The sequence below is a fragment of the Myotis yumanensis genome, unplaced genomic scaffold (genome assembly GCF_028538775.1).
Source record: "Myotis yumanensis isolate MYYU_CA2020_CCGP unplaced genomic scaffold, mMyoYum1.0.hap1 SCAF_20, whole genome shotgun sequence".
Lineage (NCBI taxonomy): Eukaryota > Metazoa > Chordata > Mammalia > Chiroptera > Vespertilionidae > Myotis > Myotis yumanensis.
Genome location: NW_027223771.1, coordinates 200,134 through 219,241, shown reverse-complemented (window position 1 = coordinate 219,241; position 19,108 = coordinate 200,134). Strand labels below are relative to the sequence as shown.

Below are 19,108 nucleotides of genomic sequence, written 5' to 3'. Positions count from 1 at the left end.
ATGGGAAGGGTAGTGGTCGTACGCTAATTACCATGTTTCTCTTTTATTAGTATAGACTAGAGGCCTGGTGCACAAAAATTTGTGCACTTGCGGGGGGGGGGGAGGGGGTCCCTCAGCCCAGCCTGTGCCCTCTCACAGTCTGGGACCCCTCGAGAGATAACGACCTGCTGGCTTAGGCCTGCTCCCAGGTGGCAGAGGGCAGGCCCAATCCCTAGGTGCAGCCCCTGGTCGGGCTCAGAGCAGGGCCGATTGGGGAGTTGGGGCACCGCTCCCTGTCATGCACAGAGCAGGGCGGATCGGGAGGTTGCGATGCCACCCCTAGTCACGCTCAGGGTAGGGCTGATTGGGGGGTTGGGGCACCGCCCCATCACACTCAAGGCAGGGTCGATAGGGAGGTTACGGCTCCACCCCCTGTCACGCACAGAGCAGGGCCGATCAGGGGGTTGGGGCGCTGCCCCATGTCATGCACAGAGCAGGGCCCATCAGGGGGGTTGGGGCTCCATACCCTGTCACGCACAGAGCAGGGTTGATCAGGGGGTTGGGGAGCTCCCCCCTGTCACACAGAGAGCAGGGCCAATCGGGGGGTTGAGGAGCTCTCCCCTGTCACGCACAGAGCAGGGCCCATCAGGGGGTTAGGGAGCTCCCCCATGTCACGCACAGAGCAGGGCCGATCAGGGGGCTGAGGAGCTCCCCCCTGTCACTCACAGAGTAGGGCCAATAGGGGAGTTGGGGCACTGCCCCCTGTTACACTCAGGGCAGGGCCGATGGGGAGGTTATGGCTCTACCCCATCACACACAGAGCAGGGTCCATGGGGGAGAAGGGGGTTGGGGCGCCGCCCTCTATCACCCACAGAGCAGGGCCAATCAGGGGGTTGGGGCGCTGCACCCTGTCACACACATAGCAGGGCCGATCGGGGGTTGGGGTGCCGCACCCTGTCACACACAGAGCTGCAGGGTGATCAGTGGGTTGGGGCGCCTTCCCTTGTCACGAACAGAGCAGGGTGGATAGGGAGGTTGTGGCCCCGACCCCGTCACACACAGAGCTGCAGGGCGATTTGGGAGCTTGGTCGCTGCCCCCTGTCACGCTGATCCCGGTGCCGGGAGGCATATTACCCTTTTACTATATAGGATAGAGGCCTGGTGCACGGGTGGGGGCCAGCTGGTTTGCCCTGAAGGGTGTCCTGGATCAGTGTGGGGGTTCCCACTGGGGTGCCTGGCCAGCCTGGATGAGGGGATGATGGCTGTTTGCAGCTGGTCACACACCCTTCAGGGTGGGGGTCCCCACTGGGGTGCCTGGCCAGTCTGGGTGAGGAGCTGAGGGCCGTTTTCAGGCTGGTGGGTGACTGAAGCTCCCAACCTGTCCTTTTTTTCTTTTTTTTTTTTTATTCTGGGCCAGCTTTAGCTCTGAGGCTAGGCTCCAGCTATGAGACCTCGGCTGCTGAAAGCAGGTTTCTGGTCTTTGTTTACCTTCTGTATTTGATACAATGTTGCAGTCTGGCTGGCTGAAGCCCAGCTGACTAAAGCAGGTTTCTGGGGCTTTGTTTAGCTTCTATATTTGCAACATAGTTGCTTAGAGTTGCAGCTGAGAGGCTGGCAAGTCAGGCAAGGAACGTTGGAGTCCTCCGTCACTGAAGCAAGCAAGCCTCCTGTTAGCTTTAAGCTGTCTGGCTTCCGGCTGCCATCTTGGCTGGCAGTTAATTTGCATATCGCCCTGATTAGCCAATGGGAAGGGTAGCGGATGTATGGCTAATTACCATGTTTCTCTTTTATTAAATAGGATAAGCAAATCCATGGAGGCAGGAAGTAGATTAGTGGTTGTCCAGGGCCCTTCAGTCCACAGCCTGACGCTCTATTCACTGAGCCAAACTGGCTAGGACTAAAGTAAATAGTTTTTGAGAGCTTGATTAGAGGAGTAGATATTGTCTGATCCTTATGTTTAAGGCCAAAAAGCTAGTTTTCACCTGTCAGTTGAAGGTCTGCAGATTGGAAAGGATGCTCTCAGAATCTGGGAGGCCCATGCTTTTCTGATGTTCTGAGGCTGATGGGGTAAGTGATTGCTGAGATCAGTTTTCTCAAAGTGTGCAGTGGAGGCTCAGGTTAATTTGAATATAAATGAAGATGCCAGCCCTAGCCGGTTCGGCTCAGTGGATAGAGCGTCAGCCTGAGGACTGAAGGGTCCCAGGTTCGATTCCGGTCAAGGGCACATGCCTGGGTTGCGGGCTTGATCCCCAGTAGAGGGCGTGCAGGAGGCAGCCATTCCATGATTCTGATCATTGATGTTTCTGTCTCTCTCTCCCTCTCCTTTCTTCTCTGAAATCAATAAAAATATATTTAAAATAAATGAAGATGCTGCCTCAAGGCTGGAGGCTCAGAGTTGCGTTGATAATTGACAGTTAAGTTGCCTTTCTGTAGCCACACACCTGGGAGGGAGACTCAGAGTGGCCAACCTTGAGGGGGAGAGGTCATGACCCCATGCTCTCAGTCAGATGGGCCTGGCCAGGAGAGATGCTGGCAAGTGGATAATAGAGACCTCTCTTCTGGAAATTCCACATGTATAATTTGTTTATTTGTTTGCTTTTAATATATCTTTATTGACTTCGTAGAGGAAGGGAGAGGGAGAGAGAGATAGAAACATCACGCCCCACACTGGGGATTGAGTCCACAACCCGGGCATGTGCCCTGACCGGGAATTGAACCATGACCTCCTGGTTCATAGGTTGACGCTCACCCACTGAGCCACCGAAGCCGGGCCGTGCATATAATTTATTTTTATTTTTTGGTTTCATATCTGTCTCCTTGGTTGGCCTCTAAATTCCACCAGAGCAGGGACCCTGTATGTTGACCTCACCGCTGTACACTCAGTAGTGCTTGGCACACAGTAGGTGGGTTCTCAGTTCGTGCCTGTCAGTTGAAGCTCTGCAGATTGGAAAGGATTGCGTTAACGTAAAAACATTCAAACCTGTAAAGAATTTTTGTGAGTTTTTTGAGTCAAACTGTCGACAATTGCTGGAAGCAGAATCTCAAAGGATTGGGATAATGCTCCGGAGAATGGTGGTTTTTCACCTTGTTTATTGATTGATTGATTGATTTTTTTTTTGGTCTAAAGTTTTACATATGTCTCCTTCCCCTGCCCCCATTAACCCTTCCCGCCACCACTCCCCCATTGTCTGTGTCCATTGGTTATGCTAATATGTATGCAGACAACTCCTTTGGTTGATCTCTAACCCGCCTCCCACCTTGTCCAGTGGTCCTCCACCTTCCTAATGCCGCGACCCTTTAATACAGTTCCTCATGTTGTGGTGACCCCCCAACCATAAAATTATTTTCGTTGCTACTGCATAACTGTAATTTGGCTACTGTTAGGAATTGCAATGTAAATATCTGATATGCAGGATGTATTTAGGCAACCCCTGTGAAAGGGTCATTCGACCCCCAAAGGGGTCACGACCCACAGGTTGAGAACCACTGAAATTTAGACGTTACAATCAAGAGAGGAGACGTAAGTGTGTTACATGAAGTCCATTGGTGATAGATTAGGGAGGTGGGAGAAAGCAAGGCTGGGAAAACTCTGGGAGTGGATAAAAAATAAAACGATAGACACATACTTCTTTTACTTAGGTGGTGCAGGATAGTTAACATCAATAATTAACGTGATAACAGTAACAGTGAAGGAATTCATGGTCTCTGTCCTGGTGCCCAGGCGCATTTGGTTGTGGAGGGGGAAAGGGAAGTTACAAGTTACTCAGACATTTCATAGGTGTGTTATCTTAGATGCAAAAAGACAATAGGCTCAGTTAAGTAAAAATTGACCTTGTCAGGAAAAATGCCGGCCTAGGACATGACTACCCACCATAACTGCTTTTAGTTAAAGTTTTTTTTTTTTTTTTTGTAAACATTTTTTTCATTGATTTCAGAGAGGAAGGGAGAGGGAAAGAGAGATACAGACATCAACGATGAGAGAGAATCCTGGATCGGCTGCCTCCTGCACACCTCACCCTGGGGATCCCGGGCATATGCCCTGACCAGAATCGAACCCTGACCTCCTGGGTTCATAGGTCGATGCTCAACTACTGAGCCACGCCGGCCGGGCTAGTTCAAGTTTTTTTTTTTTTTTAAATATATTTTATTGATTTTTTACAGAGAGGAAGGGAGAGAGATAGAAAGTTAGAAACATCGATGAGAGAGAAACATCGATCAGCTGCCTCCGCACATCTCCTACTGGGGATGTGTCCGCAACCCAGGTACATGCCCTTGACCGGAATCGAACCTGGGACCCTTCAGTCGGCAGGCCGATGCTCTGTCCACTGAGCCAAATTGGTTTCGGCTAGTTCAAGTTTTAATTTCAGACCATCCTTTGTGGTTACTTTGCAAGACTGCCACTCAGGCCTTCCCTGAGCTTGTCAGGTTAGCCTGTGGCCCCTCTCGTCCATAACTGACAGCCGAGGCCACAAGGAAAGCCCCAGATGAGGGGCGAATGCGGAGGAGGAAGACCCAGAGAAGCTGTTACTTGGCCGAAGCCACCCGGCTAGTAGGCGGAGTAGCTAAGAACAGTGGGACAGGAAGAGCTGGCTCTTAACCAGACCCGGGACGGCCCCGGGTGTTTAGCGTGAGTTGGCCAGGTGGTGGCGCCACCCCTCAATGGGAGGAAGCAGGAGGAGGGAAAGGTGGATTGTCAGGGAAATGACACACTGAATTGGGACAAGTTGAGCTGGAGAAGCTGTTGGTTATTCCGTGATATGCAATAACAGTCCAGAGGGCAGCTCCAAGGATCCTGCTGGTGCAGACAGTCAAGGTCGTGGAGGTGAAGGAGACACCCTAGAGCAGGGATGGCGAACCTTTTGAGCTCGGCGTGCCAGCATTTTGAAAAACCCTAACTTAACTCTGGTGCCGTGTCACATATAGAAATTTTTTGATATTTGCACCCATAGTAAAACAAAGATTTATATTTTTGATATTTATTTTATATATTTAAATGCCATTTAACAAAGAAGAATCAACCAAAAAAATGAGTTCGCATGTCACCTCTGACACGCGTGTCATAGGTTCGCCGTGACTGACCTAGAGAGAGCATGGGTGTGAGGCCTGAGAAAGGCCCAAGAGGGACCAGGGTGCACCACAGAGACACATGTCATTAAAAAATATTATATATATAAATATAAATTATTTTTTAACCTTCACTCAATATTTTTCCATTGATTTTTAAAAAATGTATTTTTTAAATTTATTTCAGAGAGAAAGGGAGAGGGAGAGAGAAATATCAATGATGAGAGAGAATCATGGATTGGCTGCCTCCTGCACGCCCCACACAGGATCGAGCCTGCAACCCGGGCATGTGCCCTGACTGGGAATCGAACCGTGACCTCCTGGTTCATAGGTCGATGCTCAACCACAGAGCCATGCCAGCTGGGCTCCATTGATTTTTATAGAGCGTGGAAGAGAGAGGGAAAGACAGAGAGAAATATCGATGTGAGAGAAACACATCGACTGGTTGCCTCCTGCACGAGCCCCAACCAGGGCCTGGGCTGGGGAGGATCCTGCAACTGAGGTACGTGCCCTTGACCGGAATCAAACCGGGACCCTTCAGTCCGCAGGCCAGCGCTCTAGCCACTGAGCCAAACCGACCAAGGGCACCACTTCCTTTCTTTGGACCTCAGGAATTGCTGCCGTTCCTGTGTTGAGGTGGCAGAAGTTACTGATCTGAGGGCCAGCCCTCCAGCCCCCCTGGGTTTTCAGCTCTGTAAGATTCATGGTGTGTGTGTGAGTGTGTGAGTGTGTGAGAGTGTGAGTGTGTGTGTGTGTGTGTGTGAGTGTGTGTGTGACCACTAGCACCCACACAACAAGCAGCCCATGTAAAACAAAACTGGCTTTACAAAATGTTCGTCTTCTTAAACAAAAAGTATGCCATATATTTTTATTAAATCATAGAAAACTCACTTGTATACACTTTTTTTTTTTTCCATTTTGGGAAACCTGGAATATTGAACAGCTGGGTCACAAAACCGATGAACAATACATCTCCCTTTAAGCACAGACAAGTCTGAAGTTGTCACATTTATTTATTTTTAAACGTTGACATAAATCAGTAACAGCTTGTTGGCTTCTTTCACCTTTAGGCCACGGGAATACCCTCTCTCACCACCCCCAATTCTCTCTAAGGATGTTTTTCATTACTTAAAGCAACCATAACTTTCAAAGACGGTGGACTTGAAGTCTTCATATGAAACTGACTTCTTTTTCCCTACCTCGGGCTTTTAGAGAACTGTAAACGCCGAATTTCACCAGATGGGACCGATCATGCTTCCTGTCTCCAACAGCAAAGGTGTACAACAGCGTGGACTATAGTTCAGAATAAGTTAAATATTAAGACACATAGTATGGCAGTAACATCCTACTTTTCTTTCTACCATGGAACTCCGGAAGTTCCCCCTAATCTTACAGGTCTATAAAGGATGGAGACGGAGGGATCCGGGGATACTGACAATGCACACCCACCCTCCAAACCACACTCTCTAAACGCTTGGGTCAAAAATATATACACAAACGGTCCTGCCGAGTCACGCCTGCGCCCATTCGCAGGGCAGCGCCGGGAGCAGACTCTTAACTTCCCCCCAGTGAAGACAGGCAGTGGGTTTGACTGTTAGGGTCATCACTCCTGCTTCCGATCGAGACGCCCCCTCTCCCCCCCGCCCACCAAATCACACTGTGACATGTCTGCACTCACCCCTTATACTCACATATATAAACACAAATTAAATATCATCAAAATTATCTTAAATTAAATCGAAGACTGCTATTTTTAAGTGCATGGTCTCCCCCGTCCCCAGCTTCTCGAATGCGTGTTACAGAGCGAGAACTAACATCCTCGGTAACATTCCGCTCCCGGGCGTTGGGGGCCAACCGGCCTCCTCTGAGAGCTCCCCCGAGAGTAACACGTGAGACCTTTGTGTGGGGGTGGGGGGAGGCGATTTTCCACTCCAAACGGAGGGACTGTCTCCGAAAGTCCTGCTCCCAAACTGAAATCTGGGTTTCAGACTCATGAAAGCAGGAACTGAAAAAAAAAAAATGGAATCTCTAGGGGGCTGGTTCCTCACCCATGGTGACAGCCGGCTTCCCCCGGGATACTCAATCCACCCGAAATCCAGCCAGCCTCCCTCCAAGCCGCCTCCGGGCCCGGGGCCCCTGACGGCAATCTGCAGGCCCAGAGATCTACCAGGGAACGTGTCAACAGAGCTGGGAAAAACTGCATTTCTGCACGTTTGCATCGTTGTCAGTGAAAAACACCCGGGGCTGAGGACAAATGATAGGAAAGGCTGCCCCACGTCAACACCCCGCTCATCCCGCAGCCGAAGACCAGAAAGTCAGCGCCAATGCTTTTTGGCCTGGCTTGTCCCGAATGGTGGTAAAGCCCGAAACAGACCCTTGTCCTACCTTCTCCCCCAGAAACAATGCCCTTGCGTTTCCCACCTTGCTACTGGAGGGGACTGGGGGAGGAGACCAGGCTTTTGTGCAGGTTGGGATTCTGGCTGTGTCTGTTGCGGCTGCGCACAGACGAGAACATGGTGTTGCAGCCGGGCACCTTGCACTTGTGCAGCTGGCGCAGGTGCACGGTTTTGTAGTGGGCCCGGAAGGTCCCTTTGTTGCTGTACGTCTTTTGGCAGAGGTGACACGTGATGGGCAACCCGGAAGGCAGGCTGGCCAGGCTCTGGTCGGCCTTCTCCATCAGGACGCAGATGGGGTACTCATCCTCCCCGGGGACGAGGCCGGCGCCTTCGCCGTTCCCGTCGCTGTCCTCCATCAGCCCGGCGCCCTCCTCGCTCGCCGCCCCGTCGGAGTCCCAGGAGGAATGGCTGCTGCTCTCCGACTTCATGCTCGAGGTAGCGCTCAGGTCCAGGATGGTGCCTTCGCCCGGCGGGCCGGAGGTGTAGCTCTCCAGGGCGGCGCTGTGCACCTGGGCTATGGGGTAAACCAGGCTGCCCATGCGGCTGGTGCCCTTGAAGATGACAGACGTCTGGGAGGCTTGCTGCGTGAAAGCCACGTCCGGATAGGCCTCCTTAGCCACGTCTTTCAGAAGGTACGCTGCGCGGATATGGTCTTCGCCGCTCTCCAGTGCTTCCTGGGCCAATACTTTTTGGTGGAGGTTTAGGTTTGAACTGTGTCTGCAAGAGTGAAAAGATGGTTAGAAACGAATCGAGCTGTTGTTTGTTTATTTATTAACGAAATTCGTGCAAGGGTCTCAGCCCTCGCAGCTGCCCTCGGCCCTTGCAGCCCTGGCTTCATCCAGGAGGTTGTCTAGAAGGACATCTGGAAAGTCTTTCAGCTGTCCAGTCTAATTAGCATATTATGCTTTTATTATTATAGATTATTTATTTTGCTAATCCTCACCTGAGGATAGTTTTCCATTAATCTTTTAGAGAGAGTGGAAGAGAGAGGGGAAGACAGAGAGAAACATCCATGTGAGAGAAACACATCGACTGGTTGCCTCCTGCACACACTCTGACCAGGGCCTGGGCTGAGGAGGAGCCTGCAACCGAGGTACATGCCCTTGACCGGAATCAAACCCGGGACCCTTTGCTCCACGGGCTGACGCTCTATCCACTGAGCCAAACTGGCTAGGGCTTGAGCTGTTGTTTTAAAAACAGTCCTCATTCTGAGGGGAGACACTAGGCAGATGCCAGAAAAAAACCTGCGGCATGTGAGAAGTGATGACAGGGGCGTGGGATGCAACGGGAGTCTAGTGGACACCGGCCCACTGCTGTTCGCCGCTTGTCAGAAGTTAGCATTCGTGGGAAAGTCAGGGGCCTGGGAACATGTGGTTCCCTTCAGTTTCCACCGTCTGATTGACAGGTAACTTCCTGGACCTGATCTAAAGAGATGGCTAGCCCAGAGGATTTGGCTCAGTGGATAGAGCGTCAGCCTGCGGACTGAAGGGTCCCGGGTTCGATTCTGGTCAAGGGCACATGCCCAGGTTGTGGGCTCGATCCCCAGCAGGGGGCATGAAGGAGGCAGTCAATCAAGATTCTCATCATTTCTCTCTCTCTCTCCCTCCCTCCCTCTCCTTTCCTCCCTGAAATCAGTAAAAATATATTAAAAAAAGAAAGAAAGAATGGCTACACTAATTCAATTAGGCCCATTCGACTGGGACGCTGGGAATAACTGGTCACAAATATGTGGCTACTCACTCACTCATATGTGGCTGCGGAGTGCCGGTGTGGCTGTATCATATAATAAAACCAGAATACTTTGAATGGACTGACGGAAATAAAACACATGATTAAAACTTCACCTGTTTCTTTTTCTTTTTTATTTTTTGGTTAATCTTCACCCAAGAATATTTTTTCCGTTGATTTTTAGGGAGAGTGAAGAGAGAGAGAGAGAAAGACAAAGAGAAACATGGATATGAGAGAGACACATCGATTGGTTGCCTCCTGCACATGCCCCGACCAGGACCAGGGCCCAGGCCGGGGAGAACCTGCAACCAAAGTACATGCCCTTGAATGGAATTGAACCCGGGGCCCGTTGGTCTGCAGGCCGACGCTCTATCCACTGAGCCAAACCCGGTAGGGCCCTTTTTACTCTTTAAAAATGTGGCTACTAGAAAATTTAAAATTTCCCATGTGGCTCACATCAGGATCTAGAACAGCGGTTCTCAACCTTCCTAATGCCGCGACCCCTTAATACAGTTCCTCATGTGCTGGTGACCCCCAACCATAAAATTATTTTCGTTGCTACTTCATAACTGTCATGTTGCTACTGTTAGGAATTGTAATGTAAATATCTGATAGGCAGGATGTATTTTCATTGTTACAAATTGAACATAATTAAAGCATAGTGATTCACCACAAAAACAATATGTAATTATATATGTGTTTTCCGATGGTCTTAGGCGACCCCTGTGAAAAGGTCGTTCGACCCCCAAAGGGGTCGCAACCCACAGGTTGAGAACCGCTGGTCTAGAGCATTGGCAGGCATATCATCCCAGAAGTTCTACAGGTATGAAAATCTGACTGGCTAGAAATAGTAGGGTGTGTGAGTGAGTGAGGGAGAAAGGGAGAGAGAGAGAGAGAGAGAGAAAGAACCTAGTTCAGTTCATATTTGCAACGTTTCACTGTTACCAGACAGGGGTTTTGCAAATGCAGCACTGAGCACACCACCAATCACCAATCTGCTACCTGGTGATTACTCCTGCAGGGCAGATAATGATACCCATTATGACACAGGCCTTGGTCTCATATGATATCATTTGGATGTAACTTGTCAATCAGTGTTGGCCTTGCTCAGAGATTCCGTGCTAACCTGACGAGCAAACACAGCCCTTTCCAAGGGCTACAGTCTTTTTAAAAAATATATTTTTATTGATTTCAGAGAGGAAGGGAGAGGGAGAGAGAGCTGGAAACATCCATGATGAGAGAGAATCAGTGATCGGCCGCCTCCTGCACACCCCACACTGGGGATCGAGCCTGAAACCCAGGCATATGGCCTTACTGGGAACCGAACCCGTGACCTCTGGCTCCTGAACCACTGAGCCACGCCAGCCAGGCAAACAAGGGCTACAGACTTAAAGGAGATAGGAGAATGACGCTAAACAGGGAAAATACTCCCCCAGTACGGCTCAGAATGCATGCCGGGGAAAAAAAACCCAAAATAAATAAGGATTGAATTTTCTAGCCTAAATCTCCAAAGACATATGAGGAGGGGAGGAGGTTTAATCCGACCTCAGATTTACTATTCGGCTTCTCTCCCCTCTCCCCTTACACATCCTTTTTTTCCTGGCCGCCATCAGAATTATATTCCCAGATCACCCACTTTGCAGGCAGCTCTTAACTACAACTCTGACCTGTGATTATGTCAGCATTCTGGGTTGAAGGGGCAGGAACGTGTCAGCAGAAAACCAGACACGGGGTTGACATGCAGGTTCCAGTACATCCAAGGGTTGAAGGGAAACAAAAAAAAAAGCCAGACAAACACATTCAATTGGAACCTTGTATGGCAAGATCCCTGCTGCAAAGGGGCAAGGCTCTGGGCTCCACACTCAACGGCCGAGTGTCCCACAAATGCCAGGAGCCGACCTGTGGCTCCTCTAACCTTCTTTTTTGTTTTTAAATATATTTTTATTGATTTCAGAGAGGACAGGAAAGAGAGAGATAGAAACATCAATGATGAGAGAGAATCATGGATCGGCTGCCTCCTGCACGCCTCCTACTGGGGGTCAAGCCCACCATCCGGGCATGTGCCCCGACTGGGAATCAAACCCGGCACCTTTCAGTCCACAGGCTGATGCTCTAGCCACTGAGCCAAACCGGCTAGGGCTCCTCTAACCTTCTTAAGCCTCAAGGGTTAGATGCATTTCCCGGGGTGCCATGTCCCCTAAAACCAGTGACAACCACAACTGCAAGGACCCTCTGTACCTCGTGGCAGGCTTTCGGCTCCCGGGACTTTGCTGGTGCTGTGCCCGCTGCCCGCGTCTGTGCTTCTCCTTTGCATCCTCGATCCCCCCTGCAACTCTTCCCCACTGGCTGCTGGATTAGTTGAGAACCATGGTTCTCAAAGTGTGGTCTGGGCACCCCTAGTGGTTCCCTGAAGTGGAAACTCCTTTCATCATGATTCTAAGACATCGTTTGCCGTTCTTACTCTCATTCTCTCAGGTGTGTACAGTGCAGTTTTCCAGAGGCTTCATGACACGTGACATGGCGACGTGTTGAAGGCAGAAGCTGCTATGAGAATCCAGCTGTCTCTTACTAAAGCCGGACACTAAAGAGATTTCTGAAAGCCTCAAACAAAGCCACTCTTCTAAGTTTTTGTTTTGGAAAAATGCGTTATGTTTCATGAAAATGTTATTTATGCTAATGTATAATAGGTTTATTATTATTAATTCTTAAAATATATTTTTACTGAGTTCAGAGAGGAAGGGAGAGGGAGAGATAGAAACATCAATGATGAGAGAGAATCATCCATCGGCTGCCTCCTGCATGCCCCCCATTGGAGATCGAGCTCACAACCCAGGCATGTGCCCTTGACTGGAATCAAACCTGGGACCTTTCAGTCCACAGGCCAACGCTCTATCCACTGAGCCAAACCGGGCAGGTTTAGTATTTTAAGCGATATAAAATATATAGTTTTTTTTTTCAGTTTTAAAGAGTCTTGAGGTTTGAAGAATTTATAAAGGGCTCTGGCCAGGTAGCTCAGTTGGCTGGAGCATCGTCCTGATACACCAACATTTTGGGGTCGATCCCCGGTCAGGGCACATACAAGCAACAACCAGTGAATGCAGAAATAAGTGGAACAACAAATCGATGTTTCTCTTTCTATCTCCCTGCCCCCTTCTCTCTCTAAAAGGAAAAGAACTTTTAAATGGATTGTGCGGCCAAAACTTTTGAGAGCAGCTGCTTCCCTCCGACCGCTTCTTCCAGGCAGCCTTCCCTAACTCCTCAGTCTGGTCAGGTGCCCTCCCCTGTGCCCACAGCAGCCTATGCATCTCCCACAAGAGCAGCCACCACATTCAGTGTAAGCGCCTGTTTAACGGGCCTGTCCCGACCCAGGCCTTCGTGGGCAGGGATGTGTCCACAGCACCTAACGCAGACAGTTCTTAAATATCTGTTGACGAGCCCTAGCCGGTTAGACTCAGTGTACAGAGCGTCGGCCTGCAGACTGAAGGGTCCCAGATTCGATTCCGGTCAAGGGCACATATCTCGGTTGTAGGCTCCTCCCCGGCCCAGGCCCTGGTCGAGGTGCGTGCAGGAGGCAACCAATCGATGTACTTCTCTGACATCGATGTTTCTCTCTGTCTTTCCCTCTCTCTTCCACTCTCTCTAAAAATAAATAATAATAAAAAACAATCAAAAGCCTGGCTGGTGTGGCTCAGTGGTTGAGTGCAACCTGTGAACCAGGAGGTCACGGTTTGATTCCCAGTCAGGGCACATGCCCGGGTTGCAGGCTTAATTCCTAGTGTAGGGTGTGCAGGAGGCAGCGGTGGGTGATTCTCTTGTTTCTATCACTCTCTTTCCCTCTCACTTCCTCTGTGAAATCAATAAAAGTATATTTTAAAAAATAAAAATAAATGAATGGAAGAATATCCTCGGGTGAGGATTAACTAAACAAAAAGTCTGTTGGCTACATAAGCGCCGAGGGTGCGGCCCCAGCCCCTTCCGGCCGGGTCCTGGTCACTGCCCCTGGTGGGAGCAGAGTGGCTGGAAGAGGGGAAGACAGTTATCGCCACGGCGACTTGGTCTCGCCTCTTACTCGGAGAAACGGCGGTGGAGCCAGTGGAGCCGGGGCTGCCCACAGAGTCTTAGCTCACCTGGTGCCATTGTAACCCCAGATTCTATGCCAAAGCCCAGGCTACTAGAACTAGTACTTTAACTTCAGAAAGTAAGATGTTTTCCTGTGCTGGGGGAGGAGGCGTGTATGTACAAGTAGGACAGAAAGTAAGAAAATATTAAATAATTAAAAAAAGAAATAGCCCTTAGCCAGTTTGGCTCAGTGGATAGAGCGCCGGCCTGAGGACGGAAGGGTCCCGGGTTCGATTCTGGGCGAGGGCACATGCCCAGGATTGTGGGCTCCATCCCTGGGGCGGGGGGTGGGGGGGGGGGGCGTGTAGAAGGCAGCTGATCAATGATTCTCTCTCATCATGGATATTTTTCTCTCTCTCCCCCTTCCTCTCAGAAATCAATAAAAATATATTTTTAAAAAAAGAAACAGGAAATGAAATCCTATGTGAAATTCAGCATAACTTCTAGTTTAGTAGACGCGGTAGGCCAGAACAGTATCGTCAACATGAAGGACAACCTGACTGACACGCCGCTCTCTTCTTCACAATAACAGCTTGTTTGCGAACAGACCTTCCTCCTGGACGATGGATGGGGAAGGCAGGGCCGCTCAGCAGGGTGTCCTGGTGGTTTGGTTCAACATCGCAGCCGCGGAGACAGGCATTTTAACCACTATCACCTGTGCTCTCTCCTCTGCGTGTGTGTGTGCTTCTGAGTGTGGGGAGGGTCTATGTCAGTGGTTCTCAACCTTGGCTGCACATTAGAATCACCTGGGAATCTTTTTAAAATCCTGATTTCTGGGACTCATCCTCCGGAAATTCTGTTTCTTTGTTACTAATGTTGTGGCCCCACCCCATAACAAAGAAACAGAATTTCTTCTGGTCTATGTTTTCTCCCTGTTTATAAAGTGCCGGGACTGACCAGCAGACCCCGAGTGATAGATGAATGATTATTTTGACATATGTTTTTGTGAAAGAGAGGGCTAAGGGACTGCCTGGTTAAAGGAACCAGACAGTCCCATTTGTCTGTCTTTTAAAGCTTTTATTGTAGTAATAGCTTGAATTAAAATTAATTTTTAGATATTATTAGCAAGGTAAGTATTTTTTTAAAACATATATATTTTTATTGATTTCAGAGAAGAAGGAAGAGGGAGAGAGAGATAGAAACATCCATGATGAGAGAGAATCATGGATCGGTTGCCTCCTGCAAGTCCCCCACTGGGGATCAAGCCCACAACCCGGGCACATGCCCTTGACCGGAATCGAACCTGGGACCTTTCAGTTTGCAGGCCGACGCTCTATCCACTGAGCCAAACTGGCTAGGGTGCAGGGTAAGTATTTTTGAGAAAATATATGTATTGGTAGTGTTTTTTAAACAAGGTCGTGTCTAAAGACTAAATATAGAGATTCCAGTAAAACACCTGGGGGCTCAGACTTGTTTGGAAAAGTCAAGGCAGGGGCTGCCGCCCTCGGCCAGGTCCCCCTCGAGGCCTTCGACCTTTTGGAGAATTTTTTTTCATCGACTTTCCAACCAAGTCTCGAATTTACCCATAACAAAGCAGGCCTTCCAGTTTGGACTAAGACAGTGGTGGCATGGAGCTGTCTCAGGTCACGCTCATTTGAGCAAAATGTGTAACATGTTAATACTCTCAGAACCATGCGTAGCATGAATCATACTGCATTTTGTCAGAGAGCTGGTCCTTCCCTGAAAGCCTGGGGAGCAAGGTGACCTGAAGAGGGGTGACGGGACTCAAGTTCATGAAGAAAAGCACACGCGGGACGGTAGTGCCAGTGCCGGGCCCCGAGTAATGAGACGCCCGGGAAACTCTGCAAACAGTTCGACTCCTATGGGTCAGGCAAACCCAGCACCGACAGACGTCTCGTCTTCCATCCCAACCCCCGAAGTAACCTGTGAAGTGCCTTTCCTCTCTGAAATCTTCATATTTAAAAAAATCTCCCATTAGGCCGTCACCCCTCCTTTCCAACAGAGCTTGGCTAACTAGGGATCAGAGGAAATATTGGAGGAAATATTTCATTCGGTGGACTTCACATTAGACAGTGAAAACCAGACAAGTTTTGGGAAGCCAAAGGGATCATTTTAAAACAGCGGTTCTCAACCTGTGGGTCGCGACCCCTTTGGCGGTCGAACGACCCTTTCACAGGGGTCGCCTAAGACCATCCTGCATATCGGATATTTACATGACGATTCATCACAGTAGCAACATTACAGTTATGAAGTAGCCACGAAAATAATTTTATGGTTGGGTCACAACATGAGGAACTGTATTTAAAGGGCCAGAAGGTTGAGAACCACTGTTTTAAAAGCACCCTCCAGCCCTAGCTGGCTTGGCTCAGTGGACAGAGTGTCGGCCCACAGACTGAAGGGTCCCAGGTTCGATTCTGGTCAAGGGCACGTACCTCGGTTGCAGGCACGACCCCCGGCCCAGGTCGGGGTGTGTGAGGCAGGCAACCAATCGAGGTGTCTCTCTCACATCAATGTTTCTCTCTGTCTCATCCCCTCCCTTCTGCTCGCTCTAAAAATCAATGGAAAAATACCCTCAGGTGAGGATTAACAATAAAATCACCCTCCTCCAGCGGCCTGCCTGACCCAGGGCTGCAGGCCTCCCTGGGAGAGCTAGCTCACAAATTCCTCGTGCCAAAGCCTGGGGGTGGAACGTGTCTCTGAATTCAGAATTTCTCAGACTTCAGAAAAAGCAGAATGACGCACAGACTGTAATATCGTTTTAGGGCCTCCCTAACAAATCCATTACTATTTCTGCGCGAATAGATACAAGAAATTCCACACAAAAGGTGATTTTAAAAAACACTGCAAATAGCCTCACATCATTTCGGTCCCGTCTTGGGCCAAATGAGGCAAGGTTTTGGAAGCAAAAATTCAGGAGAAGGGGGTCTATAGGATAGTGTTTTTTCAAACTGTGGTCCCCGGCCTGGTGATCTCTCCATCACCTGGGCACGTAGAAATGCAAAGTCTTAGGCTCTGCCCAGAGCCCCTGCAGTGGAAGTTCTAGGAGCCAGGTGATTCTGATGCAGGTTAGAGTTTAAGAACTGCCACCTTGCCCTGGCCGGTATGGCTCAGTGGCTAGAGCGTCAGTCTGCGGAATGAAGGGTCCCAGGTTCAATTCCGGTCAAGGGCACATGCCCCGGTTGTGGGCTTGATCCCCAGTGAGGGGCGTGCAGGAGGCAGCTGATCCATGATTCTCTCTCATCATTGATGTTTCTCTCCCTCTCCCTTCCTCTCTGAAATCAATTAAAAAATATCTCTCTATATAAAAGCCTAAGCGACCAAACAACCGGTTGACCGGTTGCTATGACGTGCACTACCCACCAGGGGACAGACGCTCAACACACAGGATTGGGTTCCTTCCTGTCTAGATTGGGCCTGTGGGGACTGGGCCGAAACCAGCTCTCTGACATCCCCTGAAGGGCCCGGATTGTGAGAGGGCGCAGGCCAGGCCGAGGGACCCCGCTGGTGCACGAATCTGGGCCTCTAGTACATATATATCTATAAAGAACTGCCAAGTTAACACAAACAGTTGCCAACAGATGCCTCACCTGTCCCTGCTCCTGCGGGAAGGGAAGGTGGCCTGACAGCCCTCCACCGTGCACACGTGCGTCTCCTTGGCGTGCGTGTTCTTGTGGTGCATCTTCACGCCGCAAGCGTTCTTGAAGGTCTTCTGACAGATGTCACACTGGTGGCGACTCTCTTCCCTCTGCCTCGCCAACGCGTGCGGACCCGCGGGCTCCAGGTCCTTGGAATCTTCGAAACAAGGGAAAGCCATTCCTCGGGTGGACAAGGCGCCCAGGAGGCCCCCGGCCAGCAGGTGCTGCTGCAGCCTGACGTAGTCCGGGAAAGGGATGCAGGGCTCCAGCCCAGGAGGGAGGCGGAGCTCCCGGCCGCCGTCCTCCGCCTCCCCCGGCACCAGGGTCAGCGCTGGCTTCTGCTCCAGCTCCGTCTCCCTCTCCGAGTTGCGCGTGGCCTGCTCGGGGGTCCTGCTGATGACCCCCCTGGGCTCGATCACCGACGAGAGGTGGCAGGCCGGCTGCCCTTCGCGGGGAGGCCTCCCTGGGCATCCTCCCTGCTGCTCCTCCAGCGCCCCGTCCGACCCGGGGCTGCAGGCCTCCTGCAGGGGCCGATCTTCGTCGGAGCTGAGCGCAAGCCTCTTCTCGTCAGCCGTTCCCACGGCCTCCTTCTCGATCTTGATGGGCATGCTGGACTTGCGGGATTTCTTCTTGGGGAGGGCATCGGACGGCATCTCGGCGGAAACCAGCTGTTCCGAGATGGAGGACGACAGCAGGGGGAGAGACGGCAGCATCCCGGGTGTGGTGGCCAGCTCGGCGGGCGTGGCCGGGCTGCGGTAGAAAGGAAGCACCGGCTGGACCGTCCTCAGGTTGGGGAAAAGCACGCCGTTCTGCCCGGCGCCCGGGAAGACCGCTTGGCCCCTGGCATCCTCGCCTGAACCGGGGCAGCCGGGGAGAGGCCTGCGGTCCGGGGACGTCACCTGGAGCCCCGGGCGCCTGTAGCCGTCCGAGGCGGCCAGGCTCAGGCTGCTCCTGAGGTCCTTGTCCCTGTTGTTCCTGTTCATGGGCATGTGCAGCCGGGGGTTGGGGTTGGCGCTGTGGCGGTTGCGGCTCCGCAGGGAGCTGAACACCATATTGCACCCCTCGATGGTGCACTTGTGCTTGATCTTCAGGTGCACGGCGTTGTAGTGGATCTTGAGGGTGCCTTTGTCGTAGAAGGTCTTCTCGCAGGCCGTGCAGAACACCCGGCCCTTCTTGGCGCCCAGGCCGTGCCGCTCTGGCTTCCCCCGGGCCTCGGGGGACAGCTGCGTCCCTTCCAGCTTCGTGGCGAGGCTGTAGGCGCTGGAGTCGCTCACGTGGGCGGCGTCTTCCTGGTGAGGGGCGGCGTCGGGGCAGCTCGGACACGGCTCCTTTTCCAGCTGAAACGGGGTGGAGCTGGAGGCCAGGAAGCTGCTGTCGTCGGGGAAGGGCCTGTGGAGATCCTGCCGGGGGTCCTGGCCCTGACCCGGGTCTGGACCCTGCTCCAGCGCGTACTGCTCGGGCAGCGGCCCCATCAGCGTGGGCGGCACGGGGTTGAAGAACTGGAAGGGCAGCATGAAGGTCATGCTGTTGATGAGGTTCTCAAAGGGGTGCCCGCCGCCGCTGGGGCTCCCCTTGTCCGCGGGCACCGGGAGGCTGGCGCCCCTGTGGCCGCAGCTCTCGATGAAAGCCCTGATGTCCACGTTGGCCACGGAGGGCGGGGCGGTGGCGGCCGGCTCGTCCTTCTCCTGCACGGCCATGAGCTCCACGATGGACTTGGTCTCCCCGAAACGCAGGAACTGCTGCAAGGTGGCCACCTCCTCCTCGCTGGTCATGATGCTCCAGTGGTCCAGCACCTTCCCTGACGCGTCCTACACCCCGACCGGAAACGAAAGGGGCAGTCAGTTTCCTCTAAGAAAGGAGCAGGGTGGTCAGGGCCTCCTCTGGCACCCAGACCAGAGGGCACCTCTGTGCACATTTGAAAATGATACCATCTCAGGGTGAGCCCGGGGCTGGTTCAGCCCCCACTCATGCCACTCTCCTAGGCCAGAAACTGTGCAGAAAATAGACTGTAGCCCTAGCCGGTTTGGCTCACTGGATAGAGTCTCGGCCTGCGGACCGAAGGGTCCCGGGTTCAATTCCGGTCAAGGGCACATGCCTGGGTTGTGGGCTTGAGCCCCAGTAGGTAGGGCGTGCAGGAAGCAGCCGATCAATGATTCTCTCTCATCATTGATTCTATCTCTCCTTCTCTCTTCCTCTCTCAAATCAATAAAAATGTATTTTTTTTTT

The 19,108-nt window shown here is 51.6% G+C and overlaps 1 protein-coding gene across 2 annotated transcripts in view; it reads right to left on the bottom strand.

Moving 5' to 3' along the window:
- Positions 1–3,174: 3,174 nt before the first annotated feature.
- BNC1 (basonuclin zinc finger protein 1) overlaps positions 3,175–19,108 on the bottom strand; it is a 42,462-nt gene continuing 26,528 nt past the window's right edge. For both annotated transcript variants that reach the window (XM_070400420.1, XM_070400421.1), the window contains exons 4-5: positions 16,835–18,690; positions 3,175–8,156 (exon numbers count right to left, since the gene is read on the bottom strand). In XM_070400420.1, coding sequence (XP_070256521.1) covers positions 7,469–8,156; positions 16,835–18,690 — 2,544 coding nt within the window. In that variant the 3' untranslated portion in view covers positions 3,175–7,468. The remainder of the gene's footprint in view (positions 8,157–16,834; positions 18,691–19,108) is intronic.